General features: G+C 41.9%; 1 protein-coding gene across 6 annotated transcripts in view; it reads right to left on the bottom strand.

The window, feature by feature from the left end:
* The window catches only part of OSBPL1A (oxysterol binding protein like 1A), a 209,399-nt gene that overhangs the window by 71,506 nt on the left and 113,314 nt on the right, over positions 1–24,579 (bottom strand). For 3 of the 6 annotated variants that reach the window (XM_073331364.2, XM_073331366.2, XM_073331362.2), the window contains exons 18-27: positions 23,235–23,310; positions 19,325–19,459; positions 18,517–18,614; positions 16,247–16,429; positions 15,351–15,482; positions 15,177–15,266; positions 14,776–14,902; positions 7,888–8,004; positions 6,770–6,893; positions 4,855–4,945 (exon numbers count right to left, since the gene is read on the bottom strand). In XM_073331364.2, coding sequence (XP_073187465.2) covers positions 4,855–4,945; positions 6,770–6,893; positions 7,888–8,004; positions 14,776–14,902; positions 15,177–15,266; positions 15,351–15,482; positions 16,247–16,429; positions 18,517–18,614; positions 19,325–19,459; positions 23,235–23,310 — 1,173 coding nt within the window. Of the gene's footprint in view, positions 1–2,974; positions 3,143–4,854; positions 4,946–6,769; positions 6,894–7,887; positions 8,005–14,775; positions 14,903–15,176; positions 15,267–15,350; positions 15,483–16,246; positions 16,430–18,516; positions 18,615–19,324; positions 19,460–23,234; positions 23,311–24,579 lie in introns of those variants that run through there. The other 3 variants (XM_078851540.1, XM_073331363.2, XM_073331365.2) reach the window with 2 other exon arrangements.

The following is a 24,579-nucleotide window of genomic DNA, read 5'->3' as shown; positions in this document are numbered from 1 at the left end:
TATTCCCTAAACAGAGGATTGAACATTCCTGGAAATATGTAGAAGGGTTCATCTCAAAATATGGATTGTTTTCTGCATAATTTTCTTAAATAGAGAGACCACAAAGCAATCTAGCTTTCCATGACCATACCTTGATCTTCTTATCAGAAGTGCCAAATGTGAATGCCATTGTCCAAACAGATGGTTTCTAGATCCTAGCAATCCTTGAAAATTTCCCCCCCTACTTTGTTTTTTATTTCAAGTAAACTGAAGAATTCCTGACATAGAATGATAATGGGGAAACTGATAGGAAGAGTCTGGAAAGCATGCAGTACCTACCTATTGCAATTTGTGTACTTACAGTAGTAGTTAAGGTAAGGAAACCTAGAATGCACACTGGATTATTCAGAGTCACTGAAACAAATAAACCCTGGCATTCTGACAAGGGAGAGGAGACCAAGTGCGTCCAGAACTTCGCCATATATTAACTCAAAAGAATTACAAAAACATTGTTCTGTGCTAGTCTTAGGGCAAGCCAAGCCAAGCCAAGCACTTTGAGAAAGCAAGCAAAAAGTGGGAGTGGGGTGGGGAGAGAAGGAAATCAGACAAGTCCAAACCTGGGACCCTGGGCTGTTGGATGACTTCAGTTGGAAAAGGAAAAAAAAATGCACCTCAAAGTTACAACTAGACATTCTGTGTAAAACAAACAGTATGATTACGTGGCATTACCACTCAGAATGTGGGTGTGCAGAAGAGTCGGGTTTGCTTACCAGTGTAGAGTTCTCATACTACTTATAGACCCAACCCCAGAGGCTATGTGGCACTCCAGAAACACTGTGCTGTTCCATTACAATGCTTGTCTTGGAATGATATCATTAAACATTTCTCAAAGGATGGAATACAGCCCACCACACTTAACTGTGTGCTAGTCAGCAGAGCTCAATTTCTGGGAAAGAGAAATAGGATGATGAGCCTCATGAGTCAGGTGCAGAGCCCACTGGAAACCTTCAGCTAGATTTTTCTAGTCTAAATTTCAAAGCAGAATCGTCTGTGTCAGGGTAGAGCTATACTGGCTTGCTAAAGGGTAGGAATGAGAGTAAAAGGCTTTGAAAAAGATATACTTGGGAAGGCCCATTCCCCACTGACTTTTCTGAACCACGTTGCAAATTCTTTACTCTCTTAATTCCCTTTTTCTCTATGCGATGGGGATTTAAATCCTCTCATCCTATTGCTTCCCAGGTTCCCTCACGTTTCTTTTGCTGTCCTGTTTTGCACAACTACTGTAAAATAAATCCCAGTACTGAGTGCAAAACTAATGAGAGATTTGAAAACAACTGCAGAATAAGTTATTCGTGCCCAAGGCAAACTGGGGTTCAATGGCAGGGAAGGACTGGAAATAAAATAACTGAAATGAGGAGTAGGGAAAGTGCAGTGGGCTGAGTTTTAGGCTTCATATTCCTGCAGCTGGACTTCAGCTGTCCACTCCACACCTTAGATCAGGGGTCAGCAACCTTTCGGAAGTGGTGTGCCGAGTCTTCATTTATTCACTTTAATTTAAGGTTTCACGTGCCAGTAATACATGTTAACGTTTTTTACAAGGTCTCTCTCTATAAGTCTATATATTATAGAACTATTGTGGTATGTAAAGTAAACAAGGTTTTCAAAATGTTTAAGAAGCTTAAATTAAATTAAAATGCTGATCTTACGCCGCCGTCCCGCTCAGCCCGCTGCCAGCCTGGGGTTCTGTTCACCTAGGCCGGCAGCAGGCTGAGCAGGGCTGGCGGCCAGGACCCCAGACCAGCAGTGGGCTGAGCGGCTTAGCCCACTTCCACTCAGCCCACTGCCAGTCAGGGTTCCATCCACCGGCTCCTACCAGCCAGTGTCCCGGCTGCCAGCCCCGCTCAGCCTGCTGCCGGTCTGGGATCCCGGCCCTGCCCACATAGAGTAGATACCTACCTTCTCCCTGGTTCTAGCCCATTCTCTTCCTCTCTTTCTGCACTGAGCTGAGGGTGGGAGTGCACTGAGCATAGGGCTGGGGGTGAAGGAGCAGGTTGGGGTGTAGGGCAGGATTTTTAATGGCACGCTGCTGCCTGCCAGGGTCCTGGCCTGGGTTCGGAAGTGGGTGCTGAGTGGGGCCGGCAGCTGGGACCCGGCAGGCAGCAGCGTGCCATTAAAAAAAAAGTCTGCTGGCGTGCCGTCTTTGGCACACGTGCCATAGGTTGCCGACTCCTGCCTTAGATATACCCTTCCTTGACATCAGAAGAAAGGATAGAATAGTGGCTGTGGACCATTGAGGGCCACGGTGGAGCTTCAAATTCCAGTCATTACACCGAAGGTGGCATGCTGTTGGACACCAGAGGGGTCGTGGAGGAGAGAAGAACGAACAGGGAGGACAAGAAGGTTGTTAGCGTACAGGAATCTTAGCACAGAGGAAATTCCACCCCACTGCCAGAGTATTTTAGGTTTATTTCAACAGGCACTTAGTTCTCTGCAACAAATAACCAGCAGGTTTACTATCCCAGGTCTTCAAGTCTGGAAGTAGGGGAAAATTGCCGATACTGAGGAGTCTCATTATACTTCATGCTGCAGTGCTTTTGAAGCTGGCATCAGTTTTCAAATTCAAGGGGTGATAGGCACTTTAATCTTCTAATCCAGAAGGATGAGAGCTGCTCAAAGCCCGATAAAACAGACTATACAGTCATCTGATTGGTAACGAAGTGTTGGCACAGCACAGCAGGTGCCCCTTCAAATTATTTGTAAAGTGGCCCTGAGTTATCATAGCACTTAGTGCTTCAGGAGAGTAACTTCCACTATCAAACAAGCTGAAGAATGGTATTGCCAAAGCTTTTCAATGGCTTCCTAGACTCAAGCATGAAGAACATTGAATAGCACTTGCATCCTTCCTACAACGTGTATTAAAAAAGAGAGATGAATATAGGAGAAACAAAAGGAGACAGTGCACAACACTACGACTTTGTAGCATGTGTTGACCGAGTCCAGAGATAAAAGTTTGCTTTTATTTTTTGCTTTGAAGACATCCTGTGTGGGTTTAAATTCTTATCTTGTTTAGCCATTAGTAGGTTCATCTTATTCCAGGTGGCAGCTCTGACTCCTCCATTAAAACGGTGTTCCGTACAGTGCCATGTAGCTTGTTTTTAAGGCTCTAAATATCCAGATGAAGAGTAGGATACATTCACAGTCTTGGAGGGGAAGGAATTTGGGGGGTCTGCAGAACTGGAGCTCTATTTTACTAATTTATAAAGATTCTAACGACTTGCAACTAGGTTTAGTTGGCAATAGGGTAACAAGAAGCCTGTGTGAAACGCTGGAGAGAAGGGTGGGTCAGTGGGTGGCACTTAGACTCCATGTTCTCTACCACATTATGGTTAATGTGCAACCCCAAAAAGATCAGGGAAAGTCAAATGGATAAATAAATGCTCCAATACCCTTCTGCTTTCCCATATCCCCTACCTACAGCAGGGTGGTGGTAAGTTATTGGACTAAAGGGTTTTAATGTCAAATGCTGGGAGTCCAAGTATCCTTATGAGGGACCTATGTATTATGTAGATCACAGAACTCTCAGTTAAACTACTAAAATTTAAATTTAGAAACAGAAGGCTTAAGATTTCAATTACAATCTGTCTGTATAACAGAACCTAAAAGACACTGGGAGAGCAAGGAGAACCAACAGAACACTTTCTAAAGCTGTTCTTTATTCAGTGAGGAATTCAAGAGCACATGTACATAGAGTTAGATGTGTTACTGAAGTGGCTTTTAAGCAAAGTTGGAAAAAATCTAGCAGAATGACAGATCTTGACAGACGGAACTTCAAGTTTCAAAGTTTTGTTTATATAATCTGCATAATTGGCTCACAAATTGTGGTAAAGTTTTATGGTCACGCATCTACTATTCACACAGGCTTATGCCATTCAAAATGATTGGCTTTCCGAGAGGACACACGAGGTCGGGAGAGACTGTTAACAAGAAAACTTTAACGTCACACAAACAGTTCAACACCTAGGAATCATGGCCAAGATAGGTTGCAAAGTCTTTCTTGAGGTGGTGGGAGGGAAAAGAGTTATGAAATCTCAGCTCTCATTCAGAATTTTTCCCCAGCCCTTCCAGTTGTGACATTAGCTAGATCATAAACAGCTGCAATAGTCAGGAACATGGACCAGGCAGCATATTGTGCCAACTTGGAGGAAGCAAAACCGGTCATAGGCTGGGTAATGTGAGTAGTGTTTTACATAAATATGCTTGATTGCTTACCAATATAGTCCTTGGAAAAGGAATAATCCTTTGGTTAGTTTTTGGCACCGATGTGCACCCACAGGAATAAAACTGGGTGGTTTTTAGGGAGTCATGGATGTGAAGATACATAACTCAATAGTTAACTGGAGGAATCATTACAAAGAGAAGAGCTCCCTTCTCTCTGGGGCCAAGCACATGGTCGTCTCTACTATTTTCATCTACTGATTGCATAGGGAGATCAAATCAAACCAGAATCTCTTCTATTGTAGGGCAGAGCACACGTGTATTGGTCAGTTGTACAGCATCACAGACTGCACGTGTCACAGGGAGCGGACGTCAGTGGCAATAGCTGTGTTCTTGATGGAACAAGTGAAGCTCAGCAGGCATGACAGGCTGTTTAGAGACTGGTGGGGGGTTAGTGGGAAAATGAAACAGGGCTGATGTTATAGTGAGCCCAGTACATTCCTCACTAAATCAGGCATGACAAATACTCTGACCAAGATCTCAAATAGGATAGTAGCAGCAGAGCTGAAGAGGTCATCAACTCTTCCGGTGATTGAGAATAACCTGTGTGTGGACAGACACCTAATCTGAACAGCCAGTAACTTTATCAAATGTACTGACCTTGTTTTCCAGTCTTCCTCTGACTTGGACCGGTTTTTGCGGACAGCCCTTTGTTTCTCTTCTAGCCTTTTTTTCTCTTCACTCGCTAGATCTGAAAAGGAACAGAAGTTTGAAAAAAAAAAAAAAAAATCTTAGTTTCCTGATCACTTTTATTGAAGCCCCGGTTATAAAGACTCAACTTGTTTCCAACACTAATTTAGTCAGATCATGCCAGTTTTAAAAGCCTCCTTTAAAGAGCACACCCCGCAAAGCACAGAGGCAATATTAGGAGAAGCATTTCTGTTTTAGAAGTAAGGCCAACTAGAGGACAAGCTCTGCCAGTCAGATTGATTAATCAAAGATGGGTCTTGCTGTACACCCAAACTGTGGGTTGAGCCATGACCTAAGGAACCTGAGAATTTGTTCCAGTTCTTGAGAAGAGGGGCTTTATGATTCCCTTCAGAAGAGAAAATGGTTACATTACTGGACTGAATTAAGATCTGGATTCAATCCCCACCTGTGTCACAAGTTTGTGTGATCTCTGTCAAGTTGCTTCATATTTGGATCTTCAAATGATCAGAGTTTAAAACCGTTACCAAAGTGATTCTCCTGATTTACAGCCTCTCTAATTTCTCCAGCTCCACTGGCTTATCGCAGCACTCAGAGTGTGGCAGTATGACAGCTGAGCAGAAACAGATACTACCACCACTACACAGCTTGCAGATATTGATAGATCACTCAATGTTAGTACATTCTGTAAATTAAGAATGCAATACTAAATGCTTTGGGTAAATATGGATGCAATATAGCATGAGTCACTTCCACTAGCCACAGAATAATCCAATTTACAGGGAAAGGTAGAGACTGTTTTGACAGTCAAAGGAAGCAACTTGTCAACAGTATATTTTTAAAAGCCTCAAAAGATCTCATTACTGATCTTTGAGAACTCCTCAGTACCACAGCATCACAATGCCCAGCTGCTATATAATCCATAGATCTCGAAGTGCTTAAAGCAGGTGAAAAAGTGTTATCCTCATTTTACAGGTGCATAGACAGAGGCACAGAGTTGAAGTAACTTTCCCATGGTCACCCTCCAGGCCAGTGACACAGCTGGGAATAGAACCCAAGTCTTTAGTCCCCGAGTTCCATCCTCCAGGCCATGCTGCTTTCATACATATAAACGTTACAAATCAGAGTATCGAGCACCAAACCATGCTCCTCACTATACAATCATCAGTAAACACTGCACTGACACCATGGTGATAGGTATCTTAGACACTTCTAGATTAAGAGACACATGCAATTTGTACTAGTTTCACTTAGACTTTCAGAGGAATTGTTTGTTTCTTCCTAATGAAGTCTATTTTTTTCCTCACCCTTTTGCTGTGAATAATTTTAAAGCGAGCATGCACTTCTTTTGAGGGGAAAGCTTAACTTCAGCAGTTTCAATCACATTACTGAAATTGGTATTTTGGATTAGTTGATGTAAAGAAAGACTATTTTATAGTGGAATAAAGAAAGACTTTGTACAGCGGCAAGTTCTAAACATCATGGCAAACTTCACAACTTTGCTATTGCCCTTCATAAAAGGTCCAATTAAAAAGCTTGACAAGGCAGCACTCTGTGCCTTCTATCTGGCCTCAGTCTTGTCACTCTGATAAATTAAAAAAAAAATTAATGCTTATAATGAAAGAATGAGTAACATGCCTGGCATAAAGCTTATACATTTAAGCATATTTTCACCTCACCTCTACAAGGATATATTTCAAAGGCATGTTCCACCACCACCAAAGGAAAAAAAAAAGAAAAATAAAGCAGCTTATCGGTAAAGATGGCTTTTTATTGCTTAAGGCAGTATCTGTAACCTTTCAGTTGGAGTTCCTACGACTCTTTCAACTTTGACAAGTTATTTTGTATTTTTATTTTTTAAAGTTACCTATTTCACCATTTTCCATCGCTCGGATATCTGGCCGTAACCGGCAGTCAGTTTTAGGAACAACACTCTCCATTTCTTTATCCAATTCATTCAAAGCCATAGCAAAGCTAGTGAAATTGTACATCTGAAAGAGAGAAACAAAAATTAAAGGATTGCGTTCTGAAAGTTTTGGCTGCTAAGAGTCTTCACATATAAAAAGAGATTTTCAAAAATCAAAAGAGCACCGATACATAGTAACATACAACCGTAGCCACTTTCTGATTGCTGAGGTATTATACAGTAGTAATGTGAAGATGCTAGCAGGGTGAAAACGTGCCAGGTGTAACTGGGTGAACCTTTATGCTCATGTCTAATTAGAATGAGATCTGACTAGCCAAACAGAGGGAGGGAGAAACAACCTCTTTGTCCTTATTCATCCTCCAGGGGTTTTCCTTACTGACTCTACTAAAGCAACCTACCCTTCTCCCTATATGCACCTACATGACCACCCTACCCTATTTTCTTTTTCTGCTTCCAAATCTCTCTAGCTATACATCTACTCATCTGTCCTGCTCAGCTGTCTGTCCAGCTCAGTAGATCTTCATACACCCATTCACGTTATGTAGCCTTCCTCTGACTTATGGGTTCTTGTACTCCATGGTTTGTCTTACATAGCTTTTGCAGACTCTGCTCCTCTATGGACACCTCTGATGAAATGTCTCATGCACTGGCTGTCCTGCACTAAACCTGCCTCCCAAATGGATGGCAGTACTTAAGTGGCAACAGAGTGGGATAGTGAATTCTCCAGGCCACCGCTAAGTAGAGCAATTGCCTAATTCATCATAATCAGTGATTCTGTGGAGAAGAAGTTAAGCTAAGCTAGAAAGAAGCCATGCGTGCATGCTGGTCTGTCCATCCACAACAGGAGGCCTACATATTCAGTTCCACATTACATAGCTCATTACAGTTTGTGTTGGGAAAGTTCAAGATCATTGCAGCAAAATTGATTTTACTGGAAAGTTATTTTAAACACTGCATCACGAGCCAGGGAATTCAGTGACTAAGATGTTCACTGTACATTTTACAGTTTAACAACAAATTGTCAAAGCACCAAACATTTAAGCAGAGCCCTGGCTAACCTGAACTGAATTTGGAGGTCTTGGAGCTATCCTCCAGAGTAAAATACTTCCAGGAACAACACGCACACTTTCAGAATCTGGCAAAGGCATCTCATCTGGCTCTTCAGAATTGCCCACCTATAAGCAGCACAGATACAAGAAAATTTAGCTGAGTCGCAGGCTGTTTGTTTAAATAATCTTAAACACAAACCATAGAACAGTCCTACACAGAAGCTACAGTGAAATGAGACTAAAGACATAAAAAGGCATGAAACATGCCATCACAGAACACACATTCACTGTCCCAATACTTATTTTGCCCCCTAAGCTTACGTCATCATTTTAACACCCACTGGCTTTTCTAGATGCATGTCAAGATTAGAAGAGCCATCAGCTCCTCAAAGAAATTAAAAACAAAAGCCATTCTATTTAGATAGTTCTGCCAATAGTTCTTTTTTTTTACATTTATTTATTCCTTCAGCGTGCAGCTACTGAGAAATAAGTACTTTCAAATCCACATTTTGAAGTTACTATTTTTTCTCAGCACCACAGAGAACACTCATGTTAGGGATTCCCCCCCCCCCCCCTTTACAATATAAATCAATTTTGGTTTTATTTATGCTGAAAGTGCAGACCACCTTTTCTTTTTTCTCCTACATTAAGGAAACATGCATCCTACAGTCTGTGTATGTGTAACTGCTGTATTATTGCTGTTCAGCAAGTGAGGTCTTCGGTTCCGTTGACATTATGATGTCAACAGTGAAAACATGAAACACATTAAACAAATGCTCTTCTGAGAATAGACTACCTAATCTAGAAGGCTGATTGAACTGTCAAGGTTGATGCACACTGGCTAGGATGTCAGTGCTGTACCATAGTTAATACATTTCTGGGAATACTGCTTAAGTTTCCATCCAAATTAGCTAGAGTAGTAGAGGGTAATGATAGGGGTAGACTGTTCTCCAACTGGTTAAAAAGGTGCTTTGGTCCAGCAGCATAGACAGAACTGAAACACACATTAACCAGTGTCCTTAAATTATACTATAAACCTGAAGTCCCAAGCTGTTGGCAGGGTTGGGTAACAGCTCAGGCACAACAGGGCAAACAGCTTGGTCAGTCCCTATACTAGACTAAACCATAACGTGTTATGCTGAGCTACTGGATGACAATTTTTGTCCCAGCATGTTAGTTTATAGGTTAGTTCTAGATAAAATGATTCCACCGCAGCATGGGAAAAGCTTTAGAGATCGTTTAGTAGAAATCTAAGCAGACAGATGAACACAATTTCCAGTTATGCATAAGCACAGTCTAAGCCCTATTGTGAATGAACTTGGTTCTATGAGGGTTAGGCTAGGCAGCATGGACAAGGCCATTTGCTGTATCTGCATTTCAGCACTCAGAGAAACTTAAGCTAGTGTATGGTTTTGAACCCTTCTGACATGACTGGGGTCCATCCATGCCACCAAGCCAAACTATTAAAACTTGGTTTAGTAATGAGATTATTTTGGTCTGGTGTTTTCAATATTTAAGATGGCTGCAAAGTAACCAGAATGTCATGCATAGTAGATTTACTCCCTTGGCTGCTGCCAATGCAGCTCTCAGTTGGATATTCCTGGGCTGTGCTAACACACTGATTTCCAAAGAGTTGTCAGTATCCCTTGCAGAACAGAATGACAAAGAAATTGAGGTAAAATGCTACCAGATCGAAAGAAAGAAGCCCTGCATGAATAACAAACTAATCCATAAACAAGGCACCAGACCTTTTATAAATTTTACTGTTCCATGGAAGCTTGTAAATAGTTGGTTGTGTGTTTCAGATTGTGTTTCAATATGTACATACACATTACCCAAGTTACAATGAAGAGTGACTACAAACTAGAAGCACATTTCAGCTGTTCTCAGCAGTTCCTTGGACATCACCTCAATTGATGCATAGAACTGAACAGCGCAGTGTTTCTTAACCAGAGGTACACATACCCCTGAGGGCACGCAGAAGTCTTTCCAGAGGTACTCAACTCATCTGGTGGTTGCAAGATGGGTTTAGGAGGGTTGCAAGTGCAGGGCAGTAGCCCAGAGCCCCATGCCACAGGGGCTAAATTACATGCTTCAGCCCTAGGTGGCAGGGGTTAAGCTTTAGGCACACCACTCAGGGCTCTGGCTTCAGAGAAGGATCACAAATGAAAAACAGGCTCAAGTATCACAGTAGTTATATTCCAATCAATTTATTTTATAATTATATGGTAAAATGAGAAAAAGTCAGCAATTTGTCTGTAATAATGTGCTGTGACACTTTTGTATTTTTATGTCTGATTTTGTAAGCAAGTACACCTCTACCCCAATATAATGCGGTCCGACATAACGTGAATTTGGATATAATGCGGTACAGCAGCGCTCCGAGGAGCGGGGCTGCTTTACTGCGTTATGTCCGAATTCATATTACTGCAAGCGGTTCCTCCGAGTCCCCCCTTACTTGTTGCAGCCCCGCTCTGCCCCAGCTCGCCTTCGCCTCCTCCCACGAGCGCACCGCAGCTCCACTTCTCCTCCCACCCAGGCTTGCCGCGTCAATCAGCTCAAGCTCTTACTCAGCTGATTGGCACGGCAAGCCTGGGAGGGAGGGAGAAGCAGAGCTGCTGTGTGCTCATGGGAGGAGGTGGAGTGGAGGTGAGTTGGGGGCCGCAGCAAGCGAGGGGGGGCACAGAGGAGCTGCTCCCCGCCCCAGCTCACCTCCACTCTGCCTCCTCCCCTGAGCACTCTGCCGTGGACGCTCTGCTTCTCCCACCCTCTCCCTTTTAGGCTTACAACGCCAAACAGCTGATTGGTGCGGTAAGCCTGGAAGGGAGGGAGGGAGAAGCAGAGCGGTGGAGGCATGCTCAGGGGAGGGGGAAGGCGGTGGAGGTGAGCTGGGGCAGGGAGTGGTTCCTCTCCCTACCCTGATATAACACAGTCTCACCTATAAGATGGTAAGATTTTTTGGTTCCCGAGGACCGCGTTATATTGGGGTAGAGGTGTAGTTAACTGAAGTGAAACTCTGGGTACATAAGACAAATCAGTCTCCTGAAAGGGGTACAGTAGTCTGGAAAGGTTGAAAACCACTGGAATAACATACCCGTCACTATTCTGTATATTAATGACATAAAAAACTTTCCAGACTGTTAAAATATCACTCTAGCTTCACTTTCTTTAGGCTTCTAGGATCCCTAAATTCAGTAGTGTCCAGACTTCACTTATCTTACCTGAGGACTGCAACCAGCACACACAAGAAAGCTGACTGCAGTTGCCCCCATCTTTAATACAGAGGTGCAGTCTGCAGCATGGAAAATCTCCTGAGTTTCAGGGGTCACAACTGGTCACCCTGGTTTAATGGTGTTACAGTCTTAATATAATGAAGGAGCAGTATTCATTTCATTCAATCTGTCTGTGTGTTAACAGGATATCCATCTCTGCATATAGAGAGAGACCGGTCTAATGTCTCAACATCTTTTTGATGAAAAGGATAGCAAGTTTTTTCACAAAAAGATTTTATCCCTATACAATCAAAGGCTTTATGGGAAGGTCCAGGATAATCTGCTGATGAGACATTGGCCCCCAGCAGCACATGCAAGTAGGTCCCCTAAAGAAAAGGAAAGTGAATCTACATGATGGCAGTACTAAGAGCAGAAGTAGTAGGAAGCCATGAGATTTTGGAAACACTGGCTAGGTGAGGCTTCCCATGGGCTACGTATATTTTCATGGTACTGAAGCAAATCACTTTAGCATGAAGTGGTGAGACACATCTGAGTGTAACCCTTAAGTCACTTGGAAGCTCAGAGAGTGTGCTTGAAGCAACATCACGTCCTTGAAGCACCGGCACTGTGACATCACCACTAGAAGGTGAAAAGTGGGTTGCCATGGAGTTTCTGAAACGAAAAGGAACTGAAATCCTTTGTGGTCCCAAGGGGCTAGATCCGCAGTCAGACCTAGGCACAGCACCTACTTTTTAGGCACCTTGCCACTTGAAGGAACCCTCAGCCATGTACCCAGGCTCTCTATACAATGTATGAGGAGAACGAGATACCTAAGCATGGGATTCACAGAAATCAGCAAGCTGCCTAAGCTAGCCAGTAAGAAATAATGAGGGGAAGGGAGGGGAGGGGCCTAAACTGAAAGGTAGCCAGACACCCAGCTTTTGGCCCAAGGGAGGCACCTATCTCTAGACAGGATTCACAGCCATCAAAGAAATGGAGACCCAGAAAGGATCTTGAGAAATCTTAAAGTCCAGACCCCTGCCCTGAGGCAGGACCAAGTAAACCTAGACCATCCCTGACAGGTGTTTGTCCAGCCTGTTCTTAACCTCCAGTGATGGAGGTTCCACAACCCCCCTTGGAAGCCTATTCCAGAGTTTAACTACCCTTATAGTTAGAAAGCACTCCAGCTGAGGCCTCACCACTGCCGAGTAGAGCGGGAGAGTTACAGCCCGTATCTTGCACACAACACCCTAGAATTATATTAGCTTTTTTCACAACTGCATTACATTGGTGACTCATTCAATTTGTGATCCACTGTAACACCCACCAATCCTTTTCAGCGGTACTACCACCTAGCCAGTTATTCCCCATTTTGTATTTGTGCATTTGACTTTTCCTTCCTAAATGAAGGACTTTGCACTTGTCTTAGTGAATTTCATCCTGTTGGTCTCAAACCAGTTCTCCGGTTTGTCAAGGTTATTTTGAATTTTAATCCTGTCCTCCAATGTGTTAGCAACCCATCCCAGCGTAGCTTCATCTGCAAGTTTTATAAGCACACTCTCCATTGCATTATCCAATTCATTAATTAATAGATTGACTAGTACCAAACCCACTCAGAGTTAGAAGCCTAAGCAAAGTTAGTCCTGTTGCAAAAAACCAGCACATGAGAGAGAGCCCTATTTTAGCTAGTAGCCCAATGGTTAGGGAACTCATTTGGGACATGGGAGACCTGTTTTCAAATCCCTGCTCTGACTGATTTGGGGAAGGACTGCAACCCAGATCTCCTTTCTCCTAGGAGTGCGCCCTATATGGTCACACTCTCTGGCCCAAAGAATATTCAATTTATACAAAATGGAACAGCTTCAACAGGAGAGACAGAATCCCACATCAGAATATCCCATAACTTGGTGATTTAGGCACTCACCTGGTGTGTGAAAGACTATAACTATCAGTTGGTGAACCTTGTTATATTTATGTGCTCATTCCTGACTATCTTTTGTGTGGTTTAGGAGTGCTCCAAGCACACCTACTGGATTGGGCTCTGCAGGCGAGAGAATGGGGGAAAGCCCAGTTCAAAAACCCTGCCAAGTCTTAGACATGAGCCAGGGCACTGAACTGCTTGGCAGCATCAGGACTTAGTTGACTTTTTGAATGGCACTGGCAGAAACATAGGTGTCTAGGGGACTCTATTACTGGAAACTTCAGCACCTAGGGAATTTAGGCACCTACAGAGTTAGGCAGTGACTGAGTGGGAGGTTCTCAAGGGCACCCAAGTGGCACCTTCCAGGATGCTATTTGTGCATGCTTTTTTCCAAAAAATAAAAAGAAAGACGATGCTTCTCTTAGAGTCCTGACAGCTCTAAGACACTGTCAGAAAAACATGTTTTCACTAGATTCTTTGTCTAGTTTCATTTGCCAATTTTCAAAGCAGTTGTAGTTTTAATTAACATTCTTCAGCAGATTTTGCATTTTAAATTATTGTGCCAACTCCCAAGATCAGACAGACTGGATACCTGATCTGGATGTCAAAGAGTCTCTTCCAGTCAGAGAAGTGGAGGGAAAAAGACACTCAAAAGTTAGCTATAGAGAATGGAATAAAATTCTGACTAGCAGATTCAGTGAAATGGTGTATAAAATTCTCTTAATTAAATGATGAAAAGGCAAAGTAGGCAAGTATATTTTACTAACTAAAAGCCCATGAGAAACCAAAAGTAACCTGAAGCTTGAGCTTCGTACACAAAACTACTTCATTCATAGTAATCTTCAGTACTGCAAGGGAAAACAAACAAGTAGGTGGATGATAACAAGTGTGCAGGGTATATTTTTCTTTTCTCCTCCTCCTCCCAGAGGCTCAGAGATGCAGCCTCAAAGAGAGGGTGGTAATCCCCTGAGCTTTAGAGCTCTCCTGTGCAGCAATAATGTAAATCTACACAGGCATACTTGCCTTTAGAGTAGTTAGAATCTAACAGGGCAAAGTAGTAAAACAAGCATGGTGATCTTCGGTGGCATGGAGGGGTTCTCAGATTTTTAGTAAAAATGTTATCTTGTCATTTAAGATGAATGGTGGCATGTATGTATAATTACTACAAGAACCTTCACGGACATTGGTTTAAAAGAGCGTGTTTCTATTGAAAGAATTGTTAAGGAGTAACATAATGGTTTACAGAAACACAAAGAGTAAGATTTCCTGGACAGTGCAGACTGTAAAAATCTTTGCAAAACCTTCAGAATATGACATTCCTCCAAGTTATGAAATCCTTCTGAACAGACCCTCATCTATCCTGCTTACAGGCCTGAAAAGCATCAGGTTGGAGTTCCCATACTAGATCAGACCTATGGTCCCTCTAGTCCCCTATCCCACCTGGTTACTCCAGAGGAGGGTGAAAGAACCCAATAATGGGCAGATGTGGGGAAATCTGCTCTCATGAAAGTTTCATGTTAACCCTTAATAATTAGATATTGTCTTAAACCCTGAAGCACAAGGATTTTAATCCTTCCAAAACTGTTTGGATAATAGCCAGAATTATTATAATTAATCCATATAATACGTGTCCAAACCCTCTTTGAATCTTACTAAGAAAAAGTCAAATGAAAAAGTATAAAACAGTAACAAGCCTAAAGGCACCTTAGACTGCGAAGTGTTCTATTGTGCCTTTCAGACACCACCTCTTTACATGTCTAATACCTGTTTACTGTTTTTCTTCTCTTCTGTATTTTTCTTGTCATTTTTTTTGTAAGCTTCGAATGTAGCTGGGTCAACACTGTACAAGCACTCAGTCCATTTCCCATAGAGCGCACAAACTTTCTTTTTGCTGTAAAAAAGGACTAATTTTAGGAAGAGCTTAAACAAGTTATGAAGTTAGTGTTTTCAGATTTTAATATTATGAGAAAGGATTCTAAGAACAGATTTAAGACTGAATCCCCATCTTACTGTACATTATAGTTACTAACAAGATACACACACCCCCGCCATTGGCACAGTATATTGTAACAGTATTTAATTCCAACAGTTCTCACATATATCTTTATTAGAAATTTAAGTAGCATTTTATTAAACAGTAGGTCTAACGAAGACAGGATTTTTACCTTTTGTCTTGAATGTAGCCTTCAACTTTGTGTAACTCCTTCCCAAAAAGCCCACATGGTTTGAAGTTTAATATACACTTCTCACCAGTTCTAAGGAAGAAACATTTAGCTCAAATTACTTTGCAATAATTTGTTTAAAAACGTAGTAAACTAACAAGTCATGTTCCAGCTTACTTGTGATTAGTTATTTCTACATTTCCATACTGCTCAATCCAAAGTTTACCCACAATAATATTATGCACACAGCAAGTAGGATTTGTCCAGGTGTAGGCTTCATCGTGTCTGAAAAAACAAATGGAAAAACAACTGCTGGCATAATCACACCTTTCAACAATATACCTGAATGACTCTACAGCAAGTATCTGGCTCTGGAACTCTATTAGTTATTGGCAGCAAATCAAGGAAACAAGATGCACCAGCCATGCATGGTGTGGCAAAAACAGGAGCCACTGCTTGATTTTGTTAACTGCTTAGCATGGCAGCTTCAGTGCATCTATTACTGGCAAATCAATAGGACTACTTACAGTAGTCAAGTTAAGCACGCATAAGTGTTTGCGGGATTAAGGCCTTAATTACCTGAAGCCTATACAATTCAGGGGTGCCAGCGAACTGTACAATTGTTTGGAATGGTGTTCAAGCCATTTTGGTCCCAGGATATGAGAGAGACAAGATAAGTAAGGTAATATCTTATTGGACCAATTTCCAATGGAAGGGACAAGCTTTTCAACATCACAGAGCATTTCCTCAGGTCTGGAGGAGGCAACTGGAGCGTCCAAGGTAAATACAAAGCAGGACACATTGTTAAGCATAAGTGGTCAGACATGCTGTAGGAGACCTTTAAAAATGAAGTGGGCAATAAGGGTTAACAAGCAGTAGGGTGTGTCATAAATTATTGTAAGGAGCCATAAAAGCAGGAAATCTGCAAACTGCATAAAAAAGATTGTCTGCTTTATCTATATGAAATAGTGGATAGATTAAAAGTCATCTTACAGCACTGGAGACTAGTATATAAGCCTTTATTCTGCACAGCCTCAAAACTAAAGTCTAATATAGTAATCTGGCCAACTTACTCAAGAAGTTCCAGAGTTATAGTCCCTTTAGGTTCTGCTTCCACACTCTTGCCCCAGAACTTGAGTTTAGGATAGATTGAGCCATGAAACACAAAATCGTTATTCAAGCCTTCAGCATAGAAAGCACTGATTGGTGGGTGATGACTAACTTGTTCTGAAAGGAGTCTAAACCCAAGATCATCTCTAAAAATAAAATAAAAATAAAGTTTTCAGGATCACTGTTCTCCGCAGTTCTCTGAAATGCAAATTTTGTGAGTTTCACTGATACAACTGGTACTATAGTGAAATAATTTCCTTTACCCATTCTGAAACAAAATTAAAGTTATAGCAATTATGTATGGATCTAGATATTTAAGCCACTGATTAGTTTAGAAACACTCACTGCAACACAGATCTCTCTCTGTGATGCTGCAAGACCCCAGAGGGCCCTGGTGCAAGGTAAGTTAGGGGATCTCTTCCTGATTCTGAAATCCACTCCGTCCAGCTCCCACAACGCCCCAATTCAGCTCTCCAACGCCTTTCTAACTTTCCCATAGCCTCAGTCCTGTCCTTCCATCCCACAGCTCCTGCCTAGTTTAAAATGAAGTTTCAAGAAGAGAGGGAGAAAGGAACTTCAAATTGAACTCCTAAACTAGTTATGCAAACTAGATCAAAAAGTTACAGGAATAGAAGAGATGTTTCTACTATGACCCCTAATACTAAAAAGTCAAGGAAGAATGTTTGCAACAGGGAATGTTTGTTCCCACCCTGAATACATGGTCTGGAAATTTTAAGGATCTGAATTAGAAGGAGAAAGCTTCTGAAGAATCAAGAGGTACTTTTAAATGGAAAAATAGATTAGCATCTCCAGCATATTATCCTCCCATGACCATTAGAGCAGCAGGTCAAGGAGCCTTTCGATACACTTTCCGTTCCTTGCACTGTACTAGATGCTGGTACCTGGTGCTTCCCCTTGAAGTAGGGATTCAACACACACAAGGAGGGTCTGCTGGGATGCAAGTCACAGGAAAAGGGCTCCCACATCCCTAACACTGCAGCTCAGACCCCCACCCCCAATTCTTCCTGTGCTGGCAGCTTTGTCTCCACTTCCCCGCACATCCATAGCCCCCACTTTGTGCTGCAGTGCCTAGGTTCACCCCACCACATCCCTGTGCCCTGCTGCTGCCACCTGTTTCCTCTTCCCTACCACAAGGTGTTCTGCTCCCACACCCCTGCTAGTCCCTACTGCCACTCTGCCAGCTCCCTCATCTTCATCCCTGAACCCCACCCCACTCCTCCTGGCTGCCTGTTCCCATCACCAGCCTCTCCCTCACCCACTCCCTTGGGCTCCTCCTCGTCTGCACCCTATGTCCTAGCCCTGCATTAGTGCCGGCAGGGGCAGCTCAGTGCCTGAGCGCGGGTAGCTGTGCACCCTTGCAGCACAGTGCAGGCACCCCACATGACTCAGGCTTCTGCACAAGCTTGGGACGGGGGTATCAGCAGCCAGGTCCTCTGCAGTGCAGGGTGGGCAACAGAACAGCACACCTGCATCAGTACTGCCACCAGCAGCAGCATCTGCTAGTGGTTGGGTCCCCATACCTGCCAGGGCTCTGGTGCGACTGCACCACTTGCACCCTTGTAGCAATGCCACGGAGTCTCTCTCTCTCTCGCCCGCCCACCAGACAACTTCAACGGAAATACTAACAGGCTTAACTATTTTTAAATGACAAAATTTTTGACGACACACTGCAGCATCCACATTATGTATCTGACTGATGAGACCCCAACGTAACGGGTTGGCAAGAGCGACCCAAAACAGAAGGGTCTTAGTTTATTTTTCAGTTCTTAATGAAAAAAGATCTGTTTGTATATATTACCTGAGTTTGTGTAACAGTTTAAAGGACATTTGCACAACAGACAAATCGCTTTTCAGGCAATGTGTGTTTACATGGTAAGTCTTTTTTTTAGTATAGATCTGAAACCTAGGTTTATACACTAAAAAACGGATATTTTTCTGATCACTTAGATTATATTAAGGCTGCTTTCAAGTAAAAAAAGACACTTTCACAACTTTTCAACCCAGAGCAATTTTTACAGGCAAGTTAGACTCCCATAAAGAGGAAGTAACAACAGAAACGCTGACAACCTGCACTGTGAACACTTGTAACAGTTACTCCTACAATGCAGCCCATTTCAAACACAAAGCAATTCTCAAGCCATACAACGTGTTACATAAACCCACAAATTCCATAACACACACTTTGGTCTTAAATGCAGTTTCTATTTGTTACCTGACTAATTCGTACGTCTCTCCAAGAAGTGGGTTGAACGGTTTTCCTGTACGTTCCCACTGTGAGGCAACAGCAGACACAGCAAATGCAGCTACACACTGTTCAACAGAATATTAACATATATCATTCACCTTTTGGAGTTCCCTTTGACACTTCTACTTTAAACATAAAATTCTTCTATTGCACTTCACGTTTCTCTGTTAAATTTATTCTGTCTTTGGCATAAAAATTGCCTCCCAGATGGGCCTGGCAAGTTTTGGAAAGAGTACAACAAACCATAATAGTTTTGCAAAAAGCTCAGAAATATTAAAGCCTTTACCCTAGCTAACAGAACTAATAAAGCAGTTCCATGTGCACCAGATTACAGCATCTCTCCTCTCCAACAGAAGGTTTAACAGGCAGCAGATTTAAAACAAAATTATGTAACTTCTTCACACAATGCACAGTCAGCCTTTAGAGCTCATTGCTGGTGGATATTGTGAAGGCAAAAAGTACAACACGGTTCAAAAAGAGAAACAGCCAAGATGGTCAGGGATGAAACCCCATGCTTTGGGTGTCCTTAAACCTCTGACTGCAGAAGCTGGGACTGGATGACAGGAGATGGATCACTCAGAATTGCCGTTCTGTTCACTGCCTCTGAAGCATGTGGCACTGGCCACTGTTAGAGACAGGACATGGGCTAGATGGATCATTGATCTGACCCCGTATGGCTGTTCTTATGTTCTTAGCTGAAAGTATTTGTACCACAGTCCAACCTGTTCAAACAGACCACCACAAGCATTTTAAGACACTACTACAAGCAAAGTACCTGCATCCTCTCAACTGTGCCAGAAAGTGAACTGGCCTGGTGGATGAGGTATGTATGTTCCATATATTCTGTAAGTCGCTGTAGGAAGCTCAGCGGCTCATTGAAAATAACTGGCATAGTGATCTTGGACAGCTCCTGACACAGGATAGAAATTTGTGTTAAAACTGAAGAGATTAAACACAATGAACTAAGTAACAAGAATTTAATTGGCTTATTAGAGAGATAAGTCACGCAAGCCTAGTGGCAGTGCAACATCCCTTGACCTGGCCAACAACTTCTGAAAGAAAGAGACCCACATCTCTCAAGCTAAGCCTCTCCCTTGCATTGGTGAAGATGGCTAAAGAGAGAAGTGTATCTAAGTCCCTAATGGGGAGGAGGATCAGGAAGATGGTGGGCATAGAAGAGGGGATTTTCAGGACTTCAAAGCCTTTCAAAAGAGAACACCAAGATTCAGAAACACTATTTTTAGAATAGGCACAGGCCATCTGATTAGTGAAACAGGCAACTTTGGGGGGAGGGGGATGGCGGGCATGAGAAGCAATAGGAGTAAGCTTCTGAAATAAACCGTACTTGATCTATCAAATATCTCCTGGTTAAAAAGGCTAATAAGGTCTGGTGTGTAATAGGAATAAGTTATGTAAAGTCTTGAAAGAAAACTATACATTCTTGCCTTAAAAACAGACCAACCTAATTAATCTGGAATATTTAATCTCCAGTTCAGACAATATTTATTTTACATCATTTGTTACATCTGTTGGGCAGACTGGTATGATTAGATACTCCATCAAACTACAAAACTCCACTAGAGGGTTAAAAAGTTAAGGGATTTATTTAACTTTGCTTTAATGCAATAGCACTGTAGAACAACAATCTAAGACTCATTCTTCATACAATTCTGAGAGGATGCTGTCAAGTTTCAGCAAGAAGAAAGTGGTTTACTTTCACTAATGGATCTGTTTAATGGTTGTGCTAGATAGTCTTCATGTTAGCTGCCAACAGGTTTTATATTAACCTATGCAAATTAACATCTGAAGGTTTTTTGTTTTTAACTCAGACTCCTAGATATTAAGGTCAGAAGGGACCATTATGATCATCTAGTCTGACCTCCTGCACAATGCAGGCTACAGAATCTCACTAACCCACTCCTGCAATAAACCTCTCACCTATGTCTGAGCTATTGAGGTCCTCTAATCATGGTTTAAAAACTTCAAGGTGCAGAGAATCCTCCAGCAAGCGACCTGTGCCCCATGCTACAGAGGAAGGCGAAAAACCCCCAGGGCCTCTTCCAATCTGCCCTGGAGGAAAATTCCTTCCTGACCCCAAACATGGCGATCAGCTGAACCCTGAGCACATGGGCAAGATTCACCAACTCGAGACAGTTCCGATAGCAACCTAAGGGTATGTCTTCACTGGCAGCGCTTAATGTGGCTGTGTAGTGGCGGCACCTGTGCTCTCCCAGCTCTGTAAAAAAAGCAAAACAAAAAACCACCCCCACAAGTGGAGTAGCTACCAGTGCTGGGTGTGCGGCTCTCAGCGCTGGTGCACTGTCTACACCAGTGGTTTTCAAACTTTTGTACTGGTGACCCCTTTCACATAGCAAGCCTCTGAGTGCGACCCCCCCTTATATATTAAAAAAAGTGTTTTTAATTTATTTAAACACCGCTATAAATGCTGAAGGCAAAGTGGGGTTTGGGGTGGAGTCTGACAGCTGGCAACCCCCCATATAATAATCTCATGACCCCCTGAGGGGTCCCGACCCCCAGTTTGAGAACCCTTGGTCTATACTGCCACTTTACAGAGCTGAAACTTGTAGCGCTCAGGGGTGTGTTTTTTCACACCCCTGAGCAAGAAAGTTGCAGAGCTGTAAAGTGACAGCGTAGACAAGTCCTAAGAAATGACTAACCTTCAACCCCCCCCACCCAAAAAAAAAAAAAAAAAAAAGAGAAAAAACACCATGTTTTGAGGCAGCCAGCATGAAAATGAATATAACCTAAAAATTTAGTTTAAATGTGGGCCCAAATGAATCAGGAATATCTTCCAAGTTCTAATGATTTCTTTCTAAACTAGTCAAGCTTTTAAAAAATTTAAATTAAATCATTAATTTATAAAAACATTTTGCTCAATTGCTACAAAAGTAAACTTAACGTCCAAGTTAAAACCCCTCTCTGTCCAAGGTGGTATTCTAGATAAGACTTAGTAGTAAACAAAGTTTCACAAGTAAGAGTGGGCCTCATTAAGTATGGAAATAAGAAATTGGCAAAGAGTATTTAAGTCTAATAAAAATAGAAAGAATAGAGTAAAAAAAGTCAGAAGACCTATACTTTGACAGATTTAAATATAAACCTTTAGTGTTGTAACATTTTAGTACATGGTCATTTATTCCCCAAATGCAGTTTTTCCTGCTCTTCAATTTCCTCTGAACCTCATTCACCACTTATTTCCAATATGGTGTTCCTACTCTTCAGGAAACACAGAATAGGGAGAAATCTGCCTACCCATGACCAGCACAAACAGATGTCTCAAAGATCTTTGTCAGCCATTTGCCAGAGCAGAGTTTAAGCCTAAGAAAGCGCTGGCTTCATTTTAACTGGTTCCTTCTTCCAGATTACACAGAAGCCTTTTAAGGTGTCTTTCTGTGAACAGCACAGAGGAGCTACGTTGCAGAGCAAGCTAGACCTGCTGCCAACAGCCATTTGTGTAGATTTAAGGTTGCACTCTTATCTGATCAGAATCATAGTGCTTTCTAAGTTGAAACGCTTCAGTGAAAGTTCATGTGCTCTGGAGTTCAAAACAACATTCCTGAGCAATCTTATCTCCTGTATGGACTTTAAGTAGGTTTCTTGCATATTGTGTCTGTTTTCTGATTGCAATGGAAGGGGAACAAATTTTTGAAGTTATTGTAATTCCGATAAACAGGAAAAACTTACTCCCAGAAAGTGCTTTCACCTTGTGGCTATGCAGATTCTCTTAGTATGGCAACTGTGTAACTTTCAGTTTGGCACATTGCACTTTAGAGAGTGAAACCTAATCATTGTGGCCAAGATGAACCTGCCTACATGGTGGGGTTTCATAATGGAAAGAAAAGAAGCCTTCCCAATTAACCATTAACTAGGAGTGGGCTTAAAATTTATAGATAAGGCTAGAAAGGACCACTGATCATCTAGTCTGACTTCTTGTATAATAGAGGCCAAAGAACTTTTCTGAATGTATATTAAATATTTGTGACTTGGGGCTTGTCTTCACTATGGGGGTAAGTCGACCTCAGTTACGCTACTCCAGGTAAGCGAATAACATAGCTGGAGTCAATGTAGCTTAGGTCGACTTACCCCAATGTCTTCACTGTGCTGTGGTAATGGGAGACTCTCTCCTGTTGACTTTCCAGCTCCCAGAGAAGAGTAAGGTGTTGACTGGAGAGCACTCTGCTGTCAGTTTAGTGGGTTTTCATTACACCCACTAAATTGACACCCACTGCATTGATTGCAGCAGTGTCGATCTCCCCAGTACTGAAGACAAGCCTTAGCTCTAGTCTACATTTATCAAGCTTCAATTTCCAACCACGGGATTGTGTTATACCTTTATCTACAAGAATGATCCTGGCTGACCCGTCACAGAGCTTCCCAGATTTGATTAAACAGACCTAGTCACTAACCCATCTGAAGTACTGTGGTGAAACTGGAAGGTTTTCTACTACAAGTATAAAAGGAGACTGGGGAGAGCTCTGGATGGTACAGGATCCTCAGAGGACTAATAAGAGAAAATGCCTTTGCTCTATTGAATAAATTGGCTCATGGAGTCACCCTTGGTCTTTCTGGTTGTGAGCTTCTCAGTTCACATTTTGGTCCTCTTTAGAGATAGCCACAACCATAACTTATCACTAATTTCTGTATCACAACTTATATATTTTACCTACCATTCCAATACATTTTCTTAAGATACTCCAAATACTAAAATCATTCCTGGAAAACATTGGAGATGGCAAACTTGTTCTAGAGAGGGGGGAAAAAAGCAAACCACATTTATTTTATTAATCTCTTATCAAAATAATCTCAGTTGTGAACAAGGCTGCAGAATGTATTAATATTGTTCTAGTTTTTAGGCGTTCAGAATTGACTTATTGATAAAACAGGCCTACACAAGTTCTTTATGTTATGATAACTTTTGGGAGCTTTCATTAAAAAATTGTTAGGTGACTTTCAATCAGTGTCCCAAGAGGACACACACAACATGACAAATACCCTAAACCTTAGTTGTTTTAGTCAAAGAAAATTGTTTCTCTCTAAAGAAAGCAATAGTTCAAACAAATCTATCAAATGCTGGTGTTAAAGGAGTGGAAAGAATTTTGTACATCAGTTTCCAGAAGAGTGCTTAAACATGGTGCTGTCACCATGCTGGTAAAATCCGCCTCTACTTTGAAAATGTATATTCATGAAAGAAGCTGAAGATAATCCAGTTATATGTGAACAGGTTTCAGTTTTGTAGTTTATTAGCAAAAAGACTAATTAAAAAGTTATATTTAGCCAATAAATGACATTTATTATCTGGACTGGAAAACAGTCACGGATAGAACAGAAAAGTAATGGAACAGATGAATGTACAACTTTCCTTAGACAGATAGGGCTAACATACATGTTTAAGCAAGGTTTATATGTAGTTTTAGACCAAATGGCTTTAGCATGGTTTGGTGCTTGGTGGGTCACGTGGGCTTAACCTAGAGCTTCACAGGGGCGAAAGCCTAGTTCTTTAAGCTGCTAAGACCACATCAACAATGGCCAGCTAAACATGAAAGTTAAGCACAGTTTTATGTCCTATGTCCTGTGTAAAAGGGACCTTAGTCCAGATAATCCCAATCAGAAGCCTGGTACCATGAAACAATTACCCATATCAGGAAGATAAACCAGAAATCTTATCCAAGGCACTCTCAAACCACATAGTGCTACCAGCACCACAACATTTCACTCTACAGTCTCTCTTAAGTCGCAAATTTATGTTAACTTTGGCCAAATAGTCAAGCACGTGCCATGCTCCTTTCCCCCAAATTAATGAATTAAGTGTTTTCAGAAATCTCTAGTGCAGCAATTTTTTTGTTCTCTGGTACAGGTTTAAGTGAATCATCTTCCTTTGCAATAGCAAAAGCATTAATTTCTATGAAACTTCATTTGTTGGGTCACTTACCTCTCTCTTTTGCATGCATCTTTCACTGACACTTCCATAACAGAAAAGCCATACAAGGGCTGATACTTTAAATTTTCAAAATG

This window comes from Lepidochelys kempii, chromosome 2, assembly GCF_965140285.1.
Source record: "Lepidochelys kempii isolate rLepKem1 chromosome 2, rLepKem1.hap1, whole genome shotgun sequence".
Taxonomy (NCBI): Eukaryota; Metazoa; Chordata; order Testudines; family Cheloniidae; genus Lepidochelys; species Lepidochelys kempii.
This window is presented reverse-complemented; position numbering and strand designations above follow the sequence as displayed.